Source organism: Corvus kubaryi, unplaced genomic scaffold (assembly GCF_017639235.1).
Source record: "Corvus kubaryi isolate FWS band 111438036 unplaced genomic scaffold, C.kubaryi_AGA036_p1.0 37270, whole genome shotgun sequence".
Classification (NCBI taxonomy): domain Eukaryota; kingdom Metazoa; phylum Chordata; class Aves; order Passeriformes; family Corvidae; genus Corvus; species Corvus kubaryi.
This window is the reverse complement of record NW_024581083.1, coordinates 1,841,266-1,861,369: the sequence shown is the minus strand read 5'-3', so window position 1 is coordinate 1,861,369 and position 20,104 is coordinate 1,841,266. Positions and strand designations below refer to the sequence as shown.

General features: G+C 43.9%; 1 protein-coding gene across 2 annotated transcripts in view; it reads left to right on the top strand.

The window, feature by feature from the left end:
* Window positions 1-19,376, top strand: part of WWC1 (WW and C2 domain containing 1) — a 66,737-nt gene extending 47,361 nt beyond the window's left edge. For both annotated transcript variants that reach the window (XM_042025396.1, XM_042025397.1), the window contains exons 10-23: window positions 598-687; window positions 2,979-3,517; window positions 7,605-7,713; window positions 9,447-9,527; window positions 10,436-10,522; window positions 11,258-11,450; window positions 12,216-12,368; window positions 12,901-13,001; window positions 13,769-13,916; window positions 14,565-14,729; window positions 16,142-16,234; window positions 17,079-17,309; window positions 18,015-18,136; window positions 18,632-19,376. In XM_042025396.1, coding sequence (XP_041881330.1) covers window positions 598-687; window positions 2,979-3,517; window positions 7,605-7,713; window positions 9,447-9,527; window positions 10,436-10,522; window positions 11,258-11,450; window positions 12,216-12,368; window positions 12,901-13,001; window positions 13,769-13,916; window positions 14,565-14,729; window positions 16,142-16,234; window positions 17,079-17,309; window positions 18,015-18,136; window positions 18,632-18,698 — 2,179 coding nt within the window. In that variant the 3' untranslated portion in view covers window positions 18,699-19,376. The remainder of the gene's footprint in view (window positions 1-597; window positions 688-2,978; window positions 3,518-7,604; window positions 7,714-9,446; window positions 9,528-10,435; window positions 10,523-11,257; window positions 11,451-12,215; window positions 12,369-12,900; window positions 13,002-13,768; window positions 13,917-14,564; window positions 14,730-16,141; window positions 16,235-17,078; window positions 17,310-18,014; window positions 18,137-18,631) is intronic.
* Window positions 19,377-20,104: the final 728 nt, after the last annotated feature.

The following is a 20,104-nucleotide window of genomic DNA, read 5'->3' as shown; positions in this document are numbered from 1 at the left end:
CATTGGGGATTTGTGGGAATATGGTGACATTCTAGAGTGCCAAAGAAGTAGCACATTTATGGAGAAGGATTTTGTGTCCAGAGGCCTGTTCAGCTAGGGTGTGAGCACCCAAGTGCACGTGTTTGTCTCAAACCAGTTCAGGTGGGAAATAAAGCTAAGATGTTGCTAAAGTCAGTAATGTAAAGCTGTAATGGGATGGCTAATAACTAAATCAAGTAACCTTAATCATCCATAGACTTTAGTGAAAGGAAATTAAGACATTTATACTTTTTATTAGCACAGTAACTATAGGAATGCAATAGTGTATAGTGGGTAAAATCTGCCCAACTCCTTTGAGGCCTGATCCTAGAGACATTAACTTTTATGGTACCAGCTGTAATTATTTTCTCCTGTTGTGAATGTTTTCAGGATTGAATTCTGCATTTTAAAAGTTTCTGAAGTTGGTAAACACCTACACAGCTTGATCAAATTCTGTCCTGTGTATTCCTATCAACTTTTGTAGGATTTCACAGCAAAAAAAGTAGATTTTTCCTTTACTCCTTATTTAAAATATGTAAGTGCTTCTTTAGCTCATCTCTTTCTTTGATCTTCTCTTAGATTGAAGTTGAGCAGCAAAAGAAATCAGCTTGTCCGAGAGCTGGAGGAAACCACACGGTTGCTTGCCATGTTGCACACCCAGCTGAAGAGGTAGGTGACCCCTTCCAGAAGCTGTGGGTGCTTTTGTTGCACATTGTGCCACGGCCTTTCTCTGCTAACAATTCCAGCTCCCAACTGAGAGGGCTAAAAGGCTTTTCAGTTCCAGCAGTGACCTAAGGCGCCTGTGTAGTCAGTGGAAGGAGAAGCCTTAGGATCATACATCAGTTCAATGGGTGCTTTTCAATGGGCTGAGCAACCTCGTGGTGGTGCCTCTGTCTCACAACAGGAGTTTGCTCAGTTCCTTCTATTTCAGGAGTATTTAGCTGACATGGGATAGCTGAGATTTTTTCACTAAAGTTTGAATTATTGAAGTATTACATTAATAAAGTATGTTAAAGACAGCTTAACACACAGCAAGTGGAGTGAATCTTACTAATGCAACTACACGTTACTGTACAAATGATAGTATTTCTCTAATTCCAAGCGTGCTGTTGCTTGCAATGTGACAATATATAAAGATATCCCTGCATCTGTTGTGGTTCATGTCATGTAAAGAGTGGCTTCTAGTTCAGGCTGTAGTTTCAGAAGACCACAGGATTGCTATTTGCAGACTAATGCATGACTGCAGGCAGTAAGGCCAAATCATTTTGCTAAAACTATATTTTTATCATTCTGATAGCAAGAAAGTTTGGTGGGGTTTTTGCTTGGTTGAGGTTTTTTCCTACCAGTGTGTACTGAATTTACTCTGTTTGTAGCTTCTGCTCCACTTGGATTCTGTTTCATTTTATGAAGATGACACCGAAAAGACTGGAAAGAAATCATAGTGCAAGACTGACATGTAAATAAGCCAGCATGGAGAATAGCTATCTGTGAGGCTTTTAATGCAGTGGAAATGCATCATATTTTCATTTCACCTAGCTGATTAGGGATCTTTTGAGGTGACCAAGAAGCATGTGAAACTAATTTCTTCCTAACCATGTGCCCAGTGTTCTTGGCATGCTCCTTCATAAGAATAAGTGTTTGTTATTAACCCCATAATGCAAAATGTCTGGCATTCAAAGGCATGAACAAAAAGAAGTTGAGCCCAGTTTTTTGCTATGGAAAAGATTAATTTAAAACCCCTCCCTTTTCACAGTAAACTACACTGAAAAGCTGTAAATTTGTTAGGCTTCAACAGATGTATATATACTGCCAACATGCAAAAACATCTATCAGAAGCTTTTTTGGACAAAAGTGGTGCAGTGCACATCTGTCATACAAATGCAGAAGATGTTTTCTGCCAAAATTATACTAAATACAGCATACTTGCCTTTTTCTCATAAGGTCAAGGACATAATTATACAAATGTAGCATCCAGCTTTTACCCTATAAATAATAAATAAGGGATTATTAGGCTTATTAATATCTCACTGTTTTTCAGTGGGGCAACTTAAGCCACTTAATACATATTCAGAAATTTTTCAATAGCTAATCCCTATCTGAAGTGAGGGTCAGTAATGACCAAGGTCTTCAATATGCAGAGCAGGAGTGTTGGTTTAAATGGAGTTTCTAGAGGTGGTCCATGTTGTAGTCACTACTGGAATACTTGCTGGGTCTCCTGAGCAGAAAACTGTGCTGTTCTCATCTGAACAGACTTCTGTTCAGCACCTGCTTAAAATTAATTTTGTTGTCAGTTATGTTCTGAACCTAGAACTCGAAGGATAAATAAGGTGTGTGCATTGATTGCACAGCCCAACCCCAACTTTTTCCCTTGCTCTGTTGGCCCTGGATTCCATGTAGCAGTCTTTCACATGGATAAATCCTGCCAGCTTTCTGGGAACTGCTGGCTGTTGTGATCTCTGAAGGCCAGTTCCAGGCAGCTGTGATACTGCCTTTTGGCTGCAGGTCCAGGATTGAGGCAAATGGAAGAAAATTTCCATATGGTCAGACAGTTCATTGCAATAACTTCATCTTCTTGCATGGGCCTTGCTGGTTTTTGTGGTCTGCTTTGGAGATTAACAGGAGCCTTAGATACTTTCCAGAGAGGTGCGGGAGGAGGGGGATGTCACTAATTTTAATTGGTTTGAAACTGTTCATTGGAGCTGTTTCGGCTAAACAAGGACTTGTAATTACGAGTCTGATGTGGTGAGTAGAAAAATGTGTATGATTGATACTGTTTTCCTGAGCAGTGACCCACTGTTTCTGCTGTGTAGACTGTGGTTCTGGATTGCTCTGGGGACTAATGCGTGTGGCCTGAGCTAACAAAGCAACACCCTGTGGGCTTAGAGATGTGGTGACACTGCAGTGTTTTCAGGAGAAATCAGAAGATACAGTGTCATGGTTTTCTGACTTATTTCCTTCAGTCTCTCCACCAGCATGCTTTCCCTCTCCTCGAGCAGCAGCCCTGGTTCTCTTGCATCTAGCAGAGGATCTCTTGCCACCTCCAGCCAGGATTCATCCACCTCAGCCAGTTTCACTGATCTCTACTATGAGCACCTGGAGCAGTTGGAGCAGTTGGACTCGGAATATCAAAACAAGCTTGACTTGCTCTTAGAAGGAGCCACTGGGTTTAGGCCATCAGGCTGTATCACCACTATTCACGAGAATGAAGTAGCAAAAACTCAAAAAGCGGATACAACGAGTCGCATGCAGGCTCTGAGGTCCTTGTCTGGTACTCCCAAATCCATGACATCACTGTCCCCAAGGTCATCCCTCTCTTCTCCATCTCCACCTTGCTCTCCGCTGGTGATAGACCCACTCCTAACTGGTGATGCCTTTTCAAGCCATATGGATTTTGATGATGCAGAGATAAGTGCAAATCTGTCAGAACTCACACTAAACACTGGGAGTGGCAACTGTAGACTGGAAGAGCCTCGAGCCGGAGAAAAACATCTAGGTCAAGGTATGGTAGGAAAAGATCTGCATGCATTTATATTTAATGTTGTTCATAAAGCATTGAGAAGCAAATGTTTCAAAAGCTGTCATCTGGTTATCTTTATGTTAAAAAATGTTTTCAACTCTGTGTTCTGTCTTGTTCGGGAGGGAGGGTTGGTATTTTAATTTGTATGCAAAAAATACTGATCCAATGAGTCTTGCAGGAGACTGATTAAGGTGTGTTTTTTTTGTACACAGATGCATGTGTACACAAATCACAGGGATTTCATGTGGAAATATAAATGGTTGTGGTGGGATTCCTGGTTCGATTTGGCACTTAATTATTCAGAATGTCTTCTGTTGTTTTGGGTCTGGGAGACACAGAGTGCCATACAGATGGAAAGTTTTTGACCAAGCTTTTGAGGAGGGCTGGAAAAGCCATTTAGCTTAATAGTTAACAAATTATAGTAATAATAATCCTTCCCCACCACCTCAGTATGCATAAGATCCTGCTCTGGTTCCCAGTAATCAGTGGCAATGAATTTATTAATTTCAGCTGAGCAGACATGTCAAGGCTGTGCTCGAATTCTGCTGTTTTGGTCTCTTAGCAACAAAAACGTGTTTAGATTGTGAGCATGATAAAACAAGACATTTAGAGACAGTGGATGTTCTCATATATGCATATGGCTTGTTGGTTGGGTGGGAAGGGTTCATCCTTTTTTGGAATGGATGGTCTGAAGCGGATGGAAAGCAGTTGGCACAGCTAGGACACAGTGCTAGGGCCTGTCTGAAGCCCTTGTGACTGAAGTTGGGTTAAATCCAATGAGTGAAACGACTGGATTTGTAGCTGCAGTGAGGAAGAGCTTTAAAGGCAATATAAACTTGCAAGCTATAGCCCTGTGAACCAGCAGTACAGTTTGTTTCTGTTTTTCATAGGATTATTGAACAGCCTGTGTGAATAAAGGGAGCTAGTACCATGTTATCACCGCCTTCTGCATTAAGAATGCTGACACTATTTAAAACACAGTGAAAAACACAAGTGCAAATCTTCCCCTTTGAGCTACCATTTTCCTACAAGCAAGAGGTATTATGCATTTGAGTAGGAAACACTAATTATTCGTATTAGAACTAGGCGCTGATTAGTTTTAACCTTTTTAGCTCTTCAAGATTTGCCAAGGCTGTTAAAGTGAAAGCTCAGGTGTTAAGCAGATTAAGTGATTACTGCTGTTAGCCAGTCAGCAGACAAAATAATCACCATAAGTAGTTTATTTCAGGGCAATAACGAAATAAGATTTTACTCCTCAGGCATTTTGGGAGTGGGGGGTTCAGTGTAACACCCGAAATGCAGGGGCTGGCTCTGGGGTGGTCAGTCCTGGGCAAAGCATGCTCACATGTCCTGTAAGCAGAGCTGAACAATATATCTGAGGGCTTTGCTGCTGCTTTCTGTTAGAGCAGAACCTCTGCCACCTTCAAGACGTGAAGAATACCTGAGCAATTCAGGGGAAACTAGTAGCAAAACCTGGAATCTGGCAGAGTCCAGCATTCTCTGATTAAATGGTCTGCATGTGAGGACAGTGCATGACATGGCTCTTCAAGGCCCATGGAAGGGAAAATGGCAGGAAGAGAAGAGCAAACTTCAAGTTCTTGATAAGAGTGGAAAAAAAAGTGAAAAAACACAGGTAGTGTTATCCACCTGCTTGGAAAAATGGAAGAGAGTTGAGTCAGTTCTGAACTCTTCCATAAACTTCCTTATTAGCGTGATATTTCTTCAGAGACTTAAGGCTAAAAACTGGAAGTCCAAATTTTGTGTTAATTAGCTGCATGAAAGGGCTGAACTTTCCAAGTCCTTTGCAAAACCAGTAAGGAAAGGGATGGCTGGAATTGTTGTCAGGGAACCATTCATCTTTATTCAGCTTTACACTTTAGCACTCCACTGTACAGAGCTCACTTCATTATGGTGCACTTTCTGTATTCACCCCCTTGGCCCCAAGGTGCTCAGGGGAGGTGGTCAGGAGTGAGGCTTTCTGGGTTGAAATTCCTATATAGCATTGGGAACTGAGGGAGAAAAAGAGGTTTGGTGTGTGGAGGCCAACCTGCAGTGCCTTTCTCAGTGAGCCAGTCCCATGTAAAGGGATTCCCAGAGCAGCATTTGGTTTGTAAAACTCAAAGAACCGAATTTAGGAAGCCAGCCAGTGGGGAAGAAGTTATTTTCCTATTAAAACCATGGACTAGGAGGTACGAAGGAGCGTTAAGGAAAGAAGTTTTGACCCTGCCCACATACCTCCAGCCCAGCCTATGATCCAGAGCACTCCGGGACCTGGCCCTGGCACGTGGCAGGAGGGAGGATGGATTAAACCAGGAATGCTGGTATTAAATGGATCCACTTGTTTCAGTTAATGACTGTTACGTTGTGTTACAGGTGCTAACTTCTGTTCATGTGGGTTGGCCTATGGAGAAAAGGTCTGGACATTCTATTTCTGTCCAGTGGTTCCATGGGAGTACCAAGATGAGAAATGCCATTTGGTGGTAGTGTCAAAAAATCGGTGGATAAAGGGTCCCAAATGGCACAGGTGTCTCAAAGGATTAGGGTCACCTGTAGCACCCTCTACTGTTGGCTTGCAAGTTCTTATGTCCTCCCAAGTCCTTATGGTATTCCATAACCCTTGCACACTTTTTCACCAGTTTATTCAAAGCTGGTTTTAATTCTGTAAGTGGTTTTGTGAGACTGTGAAGAAAACAACACCAAAAAAATCTGAAAAAAACAAACTCAAACCCCAGAAAACCAACCAAGGCCCAAACTTGCTTTGTAATAAAGAAAATATGCACTGGAAATCATATATTGGTTGGGGGGCATGTGCTTTTCTAAGTCTATGGGAAAGAAGGGCCTCTTCTGAAAATCAAAAGCCCCTTGGAGAGGAGTGTGTTGCTGTGCTGCTATGGGGTTCCAGCTTGCTCCCAGGGTGACACATGGCACCTCCTCACTCTTGGAGCAGGTCTCCCACATCCCTGACAGAGGTGGAGAGCCAAGAGCTGGGTACAGCCCAGCCTAGCCACGTTGGCAGATGGAGTTAGATGGAGTTCTCCAGATTCTTGGCTGCAGCTCCTCTCCACTGAAATGCTCAAGTGGAAAGACGGCAGAATTTGCAGGTTTCCAGGGAGAATCTTTCCCTGTTTTGTAGCACAAGAAATTTATGTGAGAGAACACCTCTGTGCCAAATTCCTTGCTTTACCTTCTTTGGTTTCTCTTCCGTGTCTCTTTTTCCCTGTATTCCTGTATATGACTGCTCTTTTAAATCCTATAACCCCTCCTTCTCTCCATGTTCAGCTAGTTAACCAGGTCCTTCTGGACCTACCTTTTGTCCTGTGTACACAAACCTTTGGGGTTTAGGGGTAGGCCAGTGGTGGTTTTTTTGCTATTCCACTCCTGAAGCTAAACTTGGTATAAGCTCTCCAGGTGGGATATGCAGCTCTGCATGATCCATACCTGGCCAGAGCTTGGTCAGCAGTGCTTGCCCTGCCACTGCTCTCTGGGTGGCTGGGAGCAGAACAATTGCTACCTGCCTAAGGGTGCCTTGCAGTCAGAGCTGGTTTATTGGCTCGTATTTAAAAGTTTGCTAGAGTTTCGAAGTCCTGCTGCTTCTGAATGTTGCCCATCATGTCTTGGGTGCCTCCCTGCCTTTCCAGGGATGTGGAAGCCTTTCCTGGCATTGCCTGCCTGTGCCCAGGGAGGTGTTGGGCAGGCAGCTGTAACACACTCAGCACAATCCGTGTGTCCTCAGCCTTCACACTGCTGCAGGGCCCAGGGATTAAATGGGCATTGAATGTGCAATGAAACCCTCTCTCACCTCCACCACACAGACTGTTCCTCCCGTTTTCCCAGGACTTTTTGTTCTCCAGGGCAGTTGGGCATATTCCCTTACTTCATGGCCACCTTTGAGCTCAGCCTGCCCTACCTGGGTCCTCTCTGTCTTCAGAAATGTGCAGTTGCTTAACAATACCTGGGTGGGGAAAAAAATGCAATTCAAGGGGAGGATAAGAATAAAAGCTGCTGCTTATCCAGACATTTTGTTTTCATTAACACCTGCTTTTGGTTTTCCTCTGTGCTTTTCTGATAGGTATAAATACAGCTGGAGGGACGGCACTGAAGGTGGCAGGTGTGTCGGCTGCAGTGTCTGATGAATCTGTTGCTGGAGATAGTGGGGTGTATGAGGCGTCTGTACAAAGGTAGGCATCAGATCTCTCTCCAGGATAAAACCAATGACTCAGCTTTGCACAAAAGTCAGCTGGAATACTGCTGGTTATGACCTTTTTTTGTAATTCAGTGGCTAAAGTTCTCAATCTCAGGTTTCTTAATACTTCTGAAAAAACTATGAGCAGGTTGAATTTGATTATCAGAATGACTGATGCATAATAGAAGTAGCTGGGAGAAAGCTCACAGAGAGCTGTTTGAACAGCTGGCCTGTTTGTGAAGGTGCTGGTAAGCTGTGGCTGCTGCCTTGGTGGGGGGAGCAGAGCCATCTGGCAGGTGTAAAGCTGCCCTCCTCTCAGTCAGTGACCGCCCTCAGCCAGCATGAGAGGACTTTGGGATGTTTAAGGAAGAGAGCAGAAGCACCTTGAACTGCCTGATGGATGCGCACGTGCTGTGTGATGCAGTTCCCAAGTGCTTGGAGCAAGAGCAGGATGTGATTCCCGCAGGACTTCTCCCACTAAAGACTCCACTGCTGGGAGTCACTGCTCTTGCTGGCTTTCTGGATTGTCTGTGGGGGCTTTGTCAGAAAGTTCACTGGAAAGTACTGATCTTATTGGTACCTGGTTTGGCTGCCACTAACATGGGTTCTCCTACTGTTTGTATTAACGTTGAGGTGAATTGTAGGGTTGTTAGTTGCAAAACACAACTGTAGAGGTGACAAACGGCTTATCTCAGATTCCTCCCATTCATTAGTTACCTTTATTAATTCTCTAGGTAAATGGGTGATTTTTATGTTTACAGCACAATTCACTTTGACAAGGGAGTGCAATGCTTCTGTAAGTTAGAGCTCCTGGGCTCAAGCAGTCAGACAGTTGGGTGTCCCAGGGCCCCTGTGTCCCCTCAGTGGGGTAGTGAGCTCTGTGGAGAGGGGAGTGGGACACTCACAGAAGGCATCCCATGCACACTCACAGGTCTGATGTTAGTGTTGCTTGGGTTATCAGCTTACCAACCCCTGTGGTGCCCACAGTGCCGTTTTGGTGCCTGTCCAAGTGGTGAGAGTGGGATGAGCCACCCTCTGCAGCTGAGATGTAATGAAATGCAAGAGAGTGCTAAGCAGTAATATGGAAAACACTTAGAAGAGAAGAATGCTAATCCTGTTTTCATGTGCTACAGCATAGCCTCTTGAGTCAATTAGACAATGAATGTAGTTTTGGGGACTTTGAGTGCATAAAACTTGGGAGGAGGAATACACTGGGAGGGAAATGATGCAGAATAGCTGTTTCTAGCAAGGCCAGTCAGTGTACTCTGTCACTTTGAATGTGCTTAAGAAAGTTTGATTTCTTAAAGAAACAAAGGAATTACTTAAATCTAATAAAAGTTGAGAATTTTTGCTGTCATGATGCAGGACAGGATTGCAGTTGTTAAGTCGTATTTCTCTTGCTGGGCAGTCAGCCGTTTTTACTGAAAACCAGTCAAGGGAACCCTTTAAAAATCCCCCACTGCTTTATTTTTGCAGGCTTTTGTGTAGCTTTTTTTTTTTTTTGGCAGTGAAGAGGGAAGACATATGACTTTCTGCTGATAAGCACTGTAATACATACCTCTAAGGCTGATTGCACTTATTTCTCAAATGGGCTTTCTTTTAGCTGCTAATTTTACACAAGCTATATACACAACCCTTGAATGGAAGGGAAAAGATCTTGTATCACCTAAACACAAACACTTCAATAAGAGGCAAATCAAATCCTTAATTGTCATTGATTCCTTTCAGACCATGTGTGTCAGAAGTGATGGTGTTTGACAGTGATGATACAGAAGCAGTTGGAACAGCCAAAGTGCAAATTGCAATGAGGTATGTGCAACATATTTTACTGGATTTGCCTTCCAATAGAAAGAATTATATATGGTATTTAAAAGATAGTGCTTTCTGTGCTGTTTTCTTATCCTGTCCTATTAGTATTAATTAACTAATGCCCTGTTTTAGTGTAATTAAGAGTTACACTTGACTCCAGGAGGTTCTTGACCCAGTTGCCCTCTTTCATGTCAGTGGAAATCAACTGGTGATACTGTGGTGTGAGGGTGCTAACCAGCAATGGGAGCACTGGCAGTGCTGGGCCGGAGAAAGCCTTTGTCTGGATTGCAGAATCCTTAAGAGTGCAGCTTGGGTGGGGAAAATGCTGAGAATAAGTGGCAGTCACAATCCCTGACCTCACGTGGATCCCACAGTAGTGGGTCAGGTGTAGGAAGGCAGCCACAGAGGCATCCTCCTTAAATGACTTTTTGGAAGTTATGTGGGATTTGCGAAAACGAAATCCTACAAAACTCGTTTGTCATGGCCATTCAAAGTAAAGGGTTACTCACAACATCCTCACTGTTGTACTGCAAGTATTTTCACTTGTAACTTTTCTATATTGCAGCCATTAAGGTCTCTCAAAAAATTGTGGCTACACTGTAGCTATTTAACGAGACCCCAGGAAAAGCAGTGTGTGTTAGGTCAAACCTACAGTCCACTGTATCTGAATTCTTACGGTCTGGATGTTCTGGACTGTTCCATATTCTGGGTGTTCTGGTAGCAAAACTTCATGTAATGTAAGACTGGTTTTGTTTTAAGCTACGGGCAAGTCATGGTCCCATTATGGTGTTTTCTTGTTTGTAAATTTTTAGTATCGTTTGTGTTAATGAAACAAGTGAAATACTCATCCACGGAGTCCAAGGCAGACTTCTCTAATAATAATGCTTTTCTTTGTCTTTCCAATTCAGATATGATGACAAAAATAAACAATTTGCAATACTGGTCATCCAGCTGAGTAATGTTCCAGCACTGCTGTTACAACAAGATCAAAAAGTGTAAGTGGGTGAAATAAACACACTTGATATATATATTTGTGTTGGGTCCCAGTGAGAATGAAAGTGAGATTGGCTTATGATTTTTCACACTCTTAAAAATCTACCCTTCCTGAAATGTTTCTGTACTTTCTGTGGTGACGCTTATAAACTCATAAACCCGTAAACTGAAGTGAGGTGCAGTTTCTTCCTCAAAAGTCTGTATTTGCTCAGAAAAGACTTGCCTGGAATTAGCACTGTCTGGTGAGATTCTTAATTGTAGCAGTGCCTCGAGCACCTGCATCAAGTGGAGGGGGAGTTTGTCCTGCTGCAGAACTCCTTCGACACCTGCACAGGGGTGACAAAATGTGCAGCTACTGCTAGACGGATTCCAAGCACAAAGTCTTTAAATTCAGCTGTGTGCTGAATAAGCTGAGAAAAATTTGATTCATGTTTGCTGTTCCTACCTACAGAAGGGTATGGGCAGTGAGACAGGTTGCACAGATGTAAACAACCATGTAAAACAGGATCCCATGATGTCTGATTACAAGATTCAGAAGGATGATGTCTGTGGCAACTCGTGCCACTTCACATCTCTGATGCTGTGACGAGATGTTCCTTTTTTCTCAGTTGACTGCTACTCCAAAGAATAGGAAAGGACAGCAGTGTCCACAGTGCTTAGGATGACTTTCACTGAGGGATTTGTGGGGGGAGCTGCACCCCTGTAGGGCAGTCCTGAGCACAGTGCTGTTCCCACAGGAACATTCGTGTGGCTGTCCTGCCCTGCTCGGAGAGCACGAGCTGCCTGTTCCGCACGAGGCCGGTGGAAGCTTCAGACAATCTTGTGTACAATGAAGTATTTTGGGTTTCCATCTCCTACCCGGCTTTACGCCAGAAGACTTTAAGAGTCGATGTTTGCACTGTAGATAAGTCTCACCTTGAAGAATGTTTGGTGAGTATCCAGCTCTATTTTAATAACTTTGTGTTTGTTTCCTCTTTTTAATTAAACACGATGTTACACTCTTGAGGTACGGCAATTTCTGTGAAAGCCTTCCTGATAATCTTCAGCCATATGGTCTCTCCCCCACAGCATTCTTTGCAATGACAATTTTCATCAGGAAAAACAATTATGAGATAAATGTTTTGTAACAGAGCTACCTTGTCAGACCACAGCTATTTCTCCTTCATGATTTGATGTCAAACTCTTAACTAGTTTTTTTTCCTTTTGGAAGCATTTATGGTGTTGTAATTGAGAACCAATTCCTTTGGTCTGGTTGTGTACTAAATGTAATGCAGAAGAAAATGACAAAGCAGATAAAGAGAAATGGGATATACAAAACTAAAACATCTGGATTTGGGCAGTGATTTTTGTCAGCCTTGCAAATTTCTTGAAAGGGAGTCATCCTCTCCTGTTCCTTTCTCTTTTTCTTTGAAGCTCTGGCTGTGATTTCTCCCTGCTGCAGTAGCACTGTTCATACTTCTGGATTCTTGCACACTGTAGTGGAACAATTGCTATTTAGATTGGAAGCCCTTGGCAATGCTAAAAATAATTAATATAAAGCATTACTAGTGGTGTTGAAATGGGATAAACAGGCAATTTTTCTTTTTGTCAAATTTGCCAAAATCAAACACTTGATTTTCACTCTGATTTCTTCTGACTGCTGTGGTAGTTGTTCATTTTAGTATTACACTAAAACTGTGTTTTTGCTCTCAACAGGGTGGAGCACAAATTAGCCTTGCTGAAATATGTAGATCCGGAGAGAAATCAACCCGTTGGTATAACCTCCTTAGTTATAAATATCAGCAGAAGCAAAACAGGAAAAGTAAACAAGGAAACAGCCACTCTGAAGTACCCTGCACTGAAAAAACAGTAAGAACAACTGCTTAAACTGAACAAATCTCTTCTAAACAGGACTAGCAAGAGGGTTTGTGTGGCTGTTAGAATAGAGGAGTAGTGAAGGCTGGTGTGTTTATATTTACTGCTTGAACATGTCGTTAAGTGAAGCAAAATAATTAACATGTTGATTCCAGATATGCCCTTGTCCTGGGCTAAATACTTACTGAAATCTGCTGCTCAGGAAGCTGAGGATGTGGTATGTGGTGTGGTATAAGTGATGTGTGAGCTCCAGCCTTTTCTGCCCACCAGGCAGTTCCCATTGCTGCCATGAACTTGCTGGGCAAGTCAAGATAGAGTTTGCAGATGCAGGGCACAGAAGGTGCTCAGCCTGGAGCTGCACACCTGCACATGCTGGGGGAGCTGGGCCAGCTGTGCTCACGGGGCTGCACTGAGCTCTGTGTGTGCAGCAGGGCTGGGGCTGCTCTGGGGCTGTTCTCACCACAGAGGCTGGGCACTGCAGTCTGTCAGAGTCATTTCTTCACAAGAAGCCTCTTGATCTCCTCAGGACTCTGTCTCAGCACTCTTAGAGCAGACAGCTGTTGAACTGGAAGCTGTGGAGAAGAAACTGGAGGAAAGCAGAAGCACTTTAACTAGTGGAGAGAGCTGGTAGGTTGCATCCCACCATCTTGTTGTGGAGTAATCAGAGCATTTGTGTGCTGAGGAAAGAGCAGATGATACTGAGCTGTGGGAGGCTGCTTCTTTCTCTGTTTTGGTGAAAAATCTTGTTTCTTCTGTTCTGGAGGTTGTGCTTATTAGAAAATGAGAACAAAGCTGATAAATGTTGAAAATTGTCAGTAGCACCATGCTAATTTTGTTATTTGTACAGTCTTCTATGGATGTCCTGCAAACTCCACTCTGTGGTGCAAGGCTTTGCTTGAATTTTACTGTGGCTGTTCTTTATATGGTTCAGATTCAGATTTCCTTAAAGAAGTCCAGCATTTGAAACAGAAAGCAAGCCTGACCAATGGGATTGATGGAGAGGCCTGCTGTGAGTTCAAAGGAGCTGAAAAGGGTGTTAAAACAATGCTTCAGTTTTGTCCAGTACCACTTATTAACTAAGATTAATGGCATCCTGAGAGTTCCCCTCAAGATGCACTTGCCTTAAGCTCAGACCACATGGATGAACCCTCATCATGCTTCTTTTGAAGCCAGATCAGGATGAAGTTTTTGGCAGTAATGTGGTTTTCTGGTGCAGCTTCTCTCTTTTCTAAGCCTGTTGTTTGTGTAATCTTAGTGGCTACAGGACCTGCCAGGTACACCTGGCTGCCTTGGGGACGTGTTTCTGTCCAGCAGCTTACAGGAGGTACCTCCTGCTCCAGCACCACAGTATTGCGTACAACAGGCCAGTTCAATAACAAAGCTGTTCCTTTCAGGCAAGATGAAGAGGTTCCTGACCTGGAAGAACAGGATGAGATCAGTGAAAATGAAGCAGAGGAGGAGGAAGAATTCTGTGCTGGAAAATTGCTGTGGGAAACAGAAGAAAGTCTGAATTCCCAGCTGCACACAGAGATAGCAGTGAAGGTACAGTCAAGGGTCTTTGGAACAGAAAGATGTGTTAAGCTTCCCATTGCTCAGCTGACTGGGTTGTTACTGAGCTGAGCAAGGCTACAGCAATTACTTGAAAGTTCACCATTGATGATTAAATGTTTATCTACCTGAAATCTTTGCAAATAACTCTATGTGACCATTTTGTCCCACAGTTAGTACAGCACTGTTTCATGCCTTCTTTTTGCTGCTCATGAAAACTCTTTTCATTAATGTGACAGTGGTTTTGGCCTTGTTTAATTTTGAATGTAGCTGTAGTCAAACAGGGGTGTGTTGTACACAGCTCTCTGTACATCGATTTGGATCTTTGCTGCAGATGCACAATGAATAAGGTAATGGTCTTTAAAATCATAACTGCTTTCTGTGGGATTGCCAGGTCACAGTGATGTGTGATCCACAGGCAAAGCCCATTGGAATCAATTGTGTTGTACAGCAATCAGTGGATGCAGCAGAGCTCCAGGAGCAATGTGCCAGGACACCCTGCACGAGAAGGGCTAAACAGTGTCTGGGTTTGAATGTAACAAGTGCACATGTGGCACAGGTTAGACACGTGTTAGACAGCCCTGGGGGTGTGTCCTGGGCACATGGAAAGCTGGCGTTTACACTGCACTGTGTGTCTTTCAGGTGGATAAAGAGACCAACACAGAGAGCCTTGCACAGTCCTCGACTGTAGTTCGTCCAAAAGACAAAAGAGCAGCAAATCCACCCCAGACTCAGTTTGTCAGGGGTAGCACCATCATCCGCTCAAAAACATTTTCCCCAGGACCGCAGAGTCAGTACGTGTGTCGGGTAAGGAAAATGAAACCCTGAGCTTGTAAGTGCTTGTTTTACTCAGTCTGAATTTCTCACAGAAACCAAACAGTGCTTGCTTCTCTCCACCTCTGACTTCAGAAGTTGCTCTGTCCTCACCTCCTGGACACTATCTTCCCTTAGAACTTAACAGTATTAAGCACAAATTTATCAGATCTGTATGTGCATGTATATTTGTGGTACATGCAGCTTGTTGAGATGCCCAAACTGACCTGGAAGGGCTGCTGTAAGACAGTGATGAATACCCTGCATATTAAACAGTTCCTGCTGCTTGAAGTGTTCTGTGCTAACTCAGTTAGCTCTGTCCACCTGACTTTAGATGAGGTGAACATAAAACCTTGATAGAAATGGAAAGGTAAGTACTTGATAATAGCAGAAAAAAAACTGTGGAAACCTGAAAGTCACCAGTGTGCTTTGTCTGAAGGTAACTGAACAGGCCATGTGTTGAATAAGATGTCACTTCCCCTGCTTTGAAATGTTTGTTCACAATTATTTCCTGAATTGAGGGTCAGAATAAACTATAAATATCTCATCTTTTAAGTGGAATTGGCAAACAAGCAAGCACTGTCTTTTACCACACATGACCTGTCCCAAGTGGGCAAACTCTTATTACAGCTGATCCAGATTTGCAGTGTAGGTTCTCCCTGGTTCAGAGGCAGGTGCTCCCAGAGGAACAAACCCTACTCACTCTGCAGCAGTGGCCTTGGGTGGTACAGGTGCCATGTCCCAGTACACACAGATCCCACTGCCTGTTCCCCTCCTCCCCCAGCTTTGAGAAGGGACATGAGAAGGGAATTAAACCCTGCTTGAGCTGAGCTCTTTGTAAGGGTCTACAGACAACCACAAAACAAGGCAGGCTGTGTGTAACATGGCAGCTCTTCAGCTGATAAACCCCGGGCAAGAGCTTTCAGGTAAACCTGCCTCTTCCATCACTAGATTAAAGTACAGGTTATAGAAAAATGCAGATTAGAGAAAACAGAAATCTCTAATAAAATAGTCCCATGTTTTACATATGCTAGGAAAGAGTAATAAGATTATTATTATTATTATTATTATTATTATTGCTACTTACAGCTTATTTTTCTGGGCTGTTTTGCCCAGCCTAGTTACTTGCACAGGAGAAGAGCAGTGGGGTAGAGTCCCACATCATAGCCTAACTTGGTGTGTCTCTTTGCTCACAGCCTATTCCCAAAAAGGGACAGAGTTCAAGGCTTGTGGCAGGATCTGGCTGTGCCAAGTGCATGTTCTGTACTCAGACTGGGGTGACAGCTGTCTGCCTTTCACAAAACTTCATAGTTCTGCTTACAACAACCTCTGCTCTGGCTCATTGTGTGTGTGCACTGCTTGTATTTCTTTCATGACAAATTTGTGGTTTTCACCTTGCTTTTCAGCTGAATCGCAGTGATAGTGACAGTTCCACACTATCCAAAAAGCCCCCTTTCGTTCGGAATGCGATGGAGAGACGAAGTGTCAGAGTGAAACGGGTAACAACATCACTTTTTTTCCTCTAACACAGACACTTGCAAAAAGCAGAAAACTATTTTAAAGGAAAAGTTTGCAAACATAAATCAGTTGCCACGTGCTTTCGTTCACAACCTTTTCTTTGTGTGCGAGAAGTCTCTCAAGGATTCTTTGAAATACCAGATTATGACAGGAACGTTTAAGTTGGAACTCATTTAAAACAATTAATTGAGGAAGTTGGTTCCTGGTATTTCCATCTTGTCAGAGAAGTAGCACGAACAGTTTTGCTGTGTTTATTGTTGTGAGATTCTTAAGTATTTATAATAAATTTGAGATGGAAAAGAAGATGAGGAGAACAGTGTCTCAGATGCTCAGGTGACCCCATTGTAGTGATGCCATGGCACACAATAAACCCCTGTGCCCATTGTGATGGCAGTCACTTAAATTCCCCCAGGATACCGACACTGAACTCCTAAGGAGATGGTTTTCTTGGGACAGCTTGTGTTTAAAACTAGCAGAAGGCAATATGTTACTGCAAAAAGCAATCACAGGTGTTTCTTCAGCACTGTGGATTCATCTGAAGATGAGACACTAAACTTAGGAGGAAGGTGTGCAAGCAAGACTTGTTTGATTTGGAGAAGCTGCCAAGGAAGAACTTGGGTGGAAGCACAGAAATCAAAACACTTAGCTGTAAGACTTCCTTGAGTTCGTGGTATCTGTCTCGAGACAGACTTGAAAGCAGGATCAGTAGAGATGGTTTGTGAAGAGAAGCTTTGGAAGGATGGGTCTCATGATGTGTTCAGCACTGTCTGGGTGGAGTGGTTGGGAAGTTCTCCTCAGTGTGTTCATACACCCCTTCTTTTCCAGCCTTCAGTCAAGTCCTTCGGCACAGAGCGCCTGATCCGCACCTCCCTGGACCTGGAGCTGGACCTGCAGGCTTCAAAAACCTGGCACGACCAGCTGGTTCAGGAGATCTCAGTGCTGAGGGAACTGAAGGAACAGCTGGAACAAGCTCAAAGTCAGGGTGAAAAAGAGTTGCCGCAGTGGGTGAAGGACGATGAGAGGTTTCGACTGCTGCTGAGGCTTGTGGAGAAACGAGTGAGTAATACCTGCCTTGGGGTTTCATTCCACTTGTTGGAGTGAATGGGATTTTGGAAACGGGGGACTTTAGACAGTCAGTAAATGAAGCCTCAGCACTGTTAGTCAGTCTTGTCTGCCATGGCTCCATCAAGCTGTTAGTCCTGAGCCCTTGCATTCACCAGCACAGGGATTTGCTACCCTAGCAGAGGTGCAAATACGAGACGTCACAAATGCCATCTGTTCTGCCAAGTGTGTCCCCTCAGTCTGCAGGAGGTGTGGTGTGTGCTGGTTGGCACTTACCTTACTCTATATCACACCCTCCCCCATGTACAGGGCTCCTTCTCAGCTTCTGGGATTTGTCAGGCACCTCTGCTGGCACCAGGCACAGACCGAGGAGGGAGCTGGTGTGAGGTGCTCTTTGGGGTGCTGTGTTCTTGTGTGTGCTGTTCTTCTGCCTTGAAAGATCTATCAAGAAGATAGAAAGAGTACTGACAGAAGCCATTGTTCTTACCACGGGCTGGAAGGAGACCTTACAAAAAGCTCTCTCCATTAGAATGGTTAGTTGACAAGCTTCAGTTCAGCTTCTGTGGCTTGTGACTTCCAGGGTCAACAGTTTCCAAACCCTTCAGACCTGCAGCTGAAATACTGCTGTGTTTGGAGATCAGTTAGGGTAAGAGAATTCCTCCTGGAAACATAAACAATGCTTCTCCATTATTCATTTAGGTGCAAAATCCAGAACACAAATGTGAGCTCAAGGCTGATAAAATGATGAGAGCTGCTGCCAAGGATGTCCACAGGCTGCGAGGGCAGAGTCGGAAAGAGCCTCTGGAAGTACAGTCATTCAGGTAATTACAGGTAAAGGGGAGGAAAAATTGACTGCTACCGTGATTTTTCTGTTGATGACTGAGATGCTGATGAGGAAGACTAATCTCTGCAGAAGTAGTTAACTGTTCTGCTTAAACAAGAAATTCTGTATTTTCATATTGAAGTATAAGGGCTGAGTCAGGGAAATTGGTTGCAGCACTGCACATGATCAAAGCAACCACCATTCTCCAAATCATTCCCCACCTGGCAACAAATTCTTTAGCACAGAAGCAGCTCTTTGCTTCCCTAAGTAACAGACGCGGAAAGGAAAAAGCCCCGAGCCTTTCTGAAATGGCTTTTGGCAAGGTCAGTGTTGTAGGTTTAACTCATGTCTGATAAGTAAATAAAAGGTGCAGGTTGTAAGAGGATGTACATCTGCTCCTTGTGGGGACAGCTGGTGGGATAAATTCTCATGTGGATGATGGGCATTTCTGGCAGGATTTCTGTTGCATTAACAACTGATAATCTTTTTTCAGAGAGAAAATGGCATTTTTCACACGGCCAAGAATAAACATCCCAACACTCTCTGCAGATGATGTGTGATCACCATAAAGTATTTGCTTTCTGGACAATTCTACAAATGCAGATTGGGTTTTGAAGTTATTTATGTGGTATTACAAAGGTACCAAGGCATTTGTATATTAGAGCTTTTGTCAGTATGTGGATGTTTTGAAGATTTTTAGGTTAAAGTTATATCATCACAGAAACCAGCATTAAAGTGACAAGATTGTATAGTTTGTATATTTAGGAATGTATTTTTGGGAAATAGAATTTTAAATAAGAACAAATGCAGCGTAAGGTGCTGTTATTCTTAAATAATGCTGTTTAGACTTTTTGTACAGCTCTACCTTTTAGAGGTTTTACTGCAATAAAATAAATTTGAAGGAACCTCACCCCTACCTTCTATGATGTTCTGCATTGGACTCTCCTTTGAGTGATGTATTTTGTACCCTGTGGGGAATGCTGGGAGCCAGCTGGGACTCCCAAGTGCTGTGAATGAATTCTCTGTGAGCTGTGAAGCGTTTGTGTTTCCTGCCAGGTCATAAAAGTAGGTGTGAAGTTCAGAATACTTGCACTTTTAACATTTGTACTGCAGCTCATGTCTGTAATGGGTCTGTTAAGGTAACGTGGGGAGCCCGTTGAAACCACTGCTGTGGGAGGAGGGCTGCAGGTTTAAAGTCCATTTTAGGTTTTTCCAATAAAGTGACCTTTCTGGACAAAGCTGCCTTCTTGCTTTTTGTCTTGTGTGACTCTTCTCATCCCCTGGCACCTAAACTGGGGTTCTTCTCTGTCACCAGCTAGAAGCATAGAGCTTTTCACATTTCTTGTCACATGAGATGCTGTAATTGACACATTTCATACAATCATGGAATATCCTGAGCTGGAAAAGACCCACAAGGACCATTCAGTCCAGCCCCTGTCCCTGCACACACACCCCAACAATCCCACCCTCTGCATCCCTGGGAGCCGTGTCCAAGCGCTCCTGGAGCTCTGGCAGCCTCGGGGCCGTGCCCATTCCCTGGGGAGCCTGGGCAGTGCCCAGCACCCTCTGGGGGAAGAACCTTCCCCTGATATCCAACCTAACCCTGCCCTGGCACAGCTCCAGCTGCTCCCTGGATCCTGTCATTTGCTGGTTTTCCTCCCTGCCTGAACGTTCCCTGCCCATTTTGTACCCACCTGCTGGGGACAGGACACGTTCCACCCGTGAAACTGCCGGGTGGTGACACAACGAGGGGTTGGGGAACGGTGTGGGGCTGCCCTTATCTCTCCTCTTCCCTTTTTCCCCATCCCTTTCCTTCCCTCTTCCCCTTGCTGCGCTTTGTCCTATGTTGCCCTCTCCTTCCTTTTCCTCCTTTCCCTCTTTCCCCCCTTTTCCTTTCTCTTTTCCCTGTCCCCGGTCGCAGTCGGCGTTCCCGTCCCGCTGAAGGTGTGGGTGCCAGCCGCGGGGC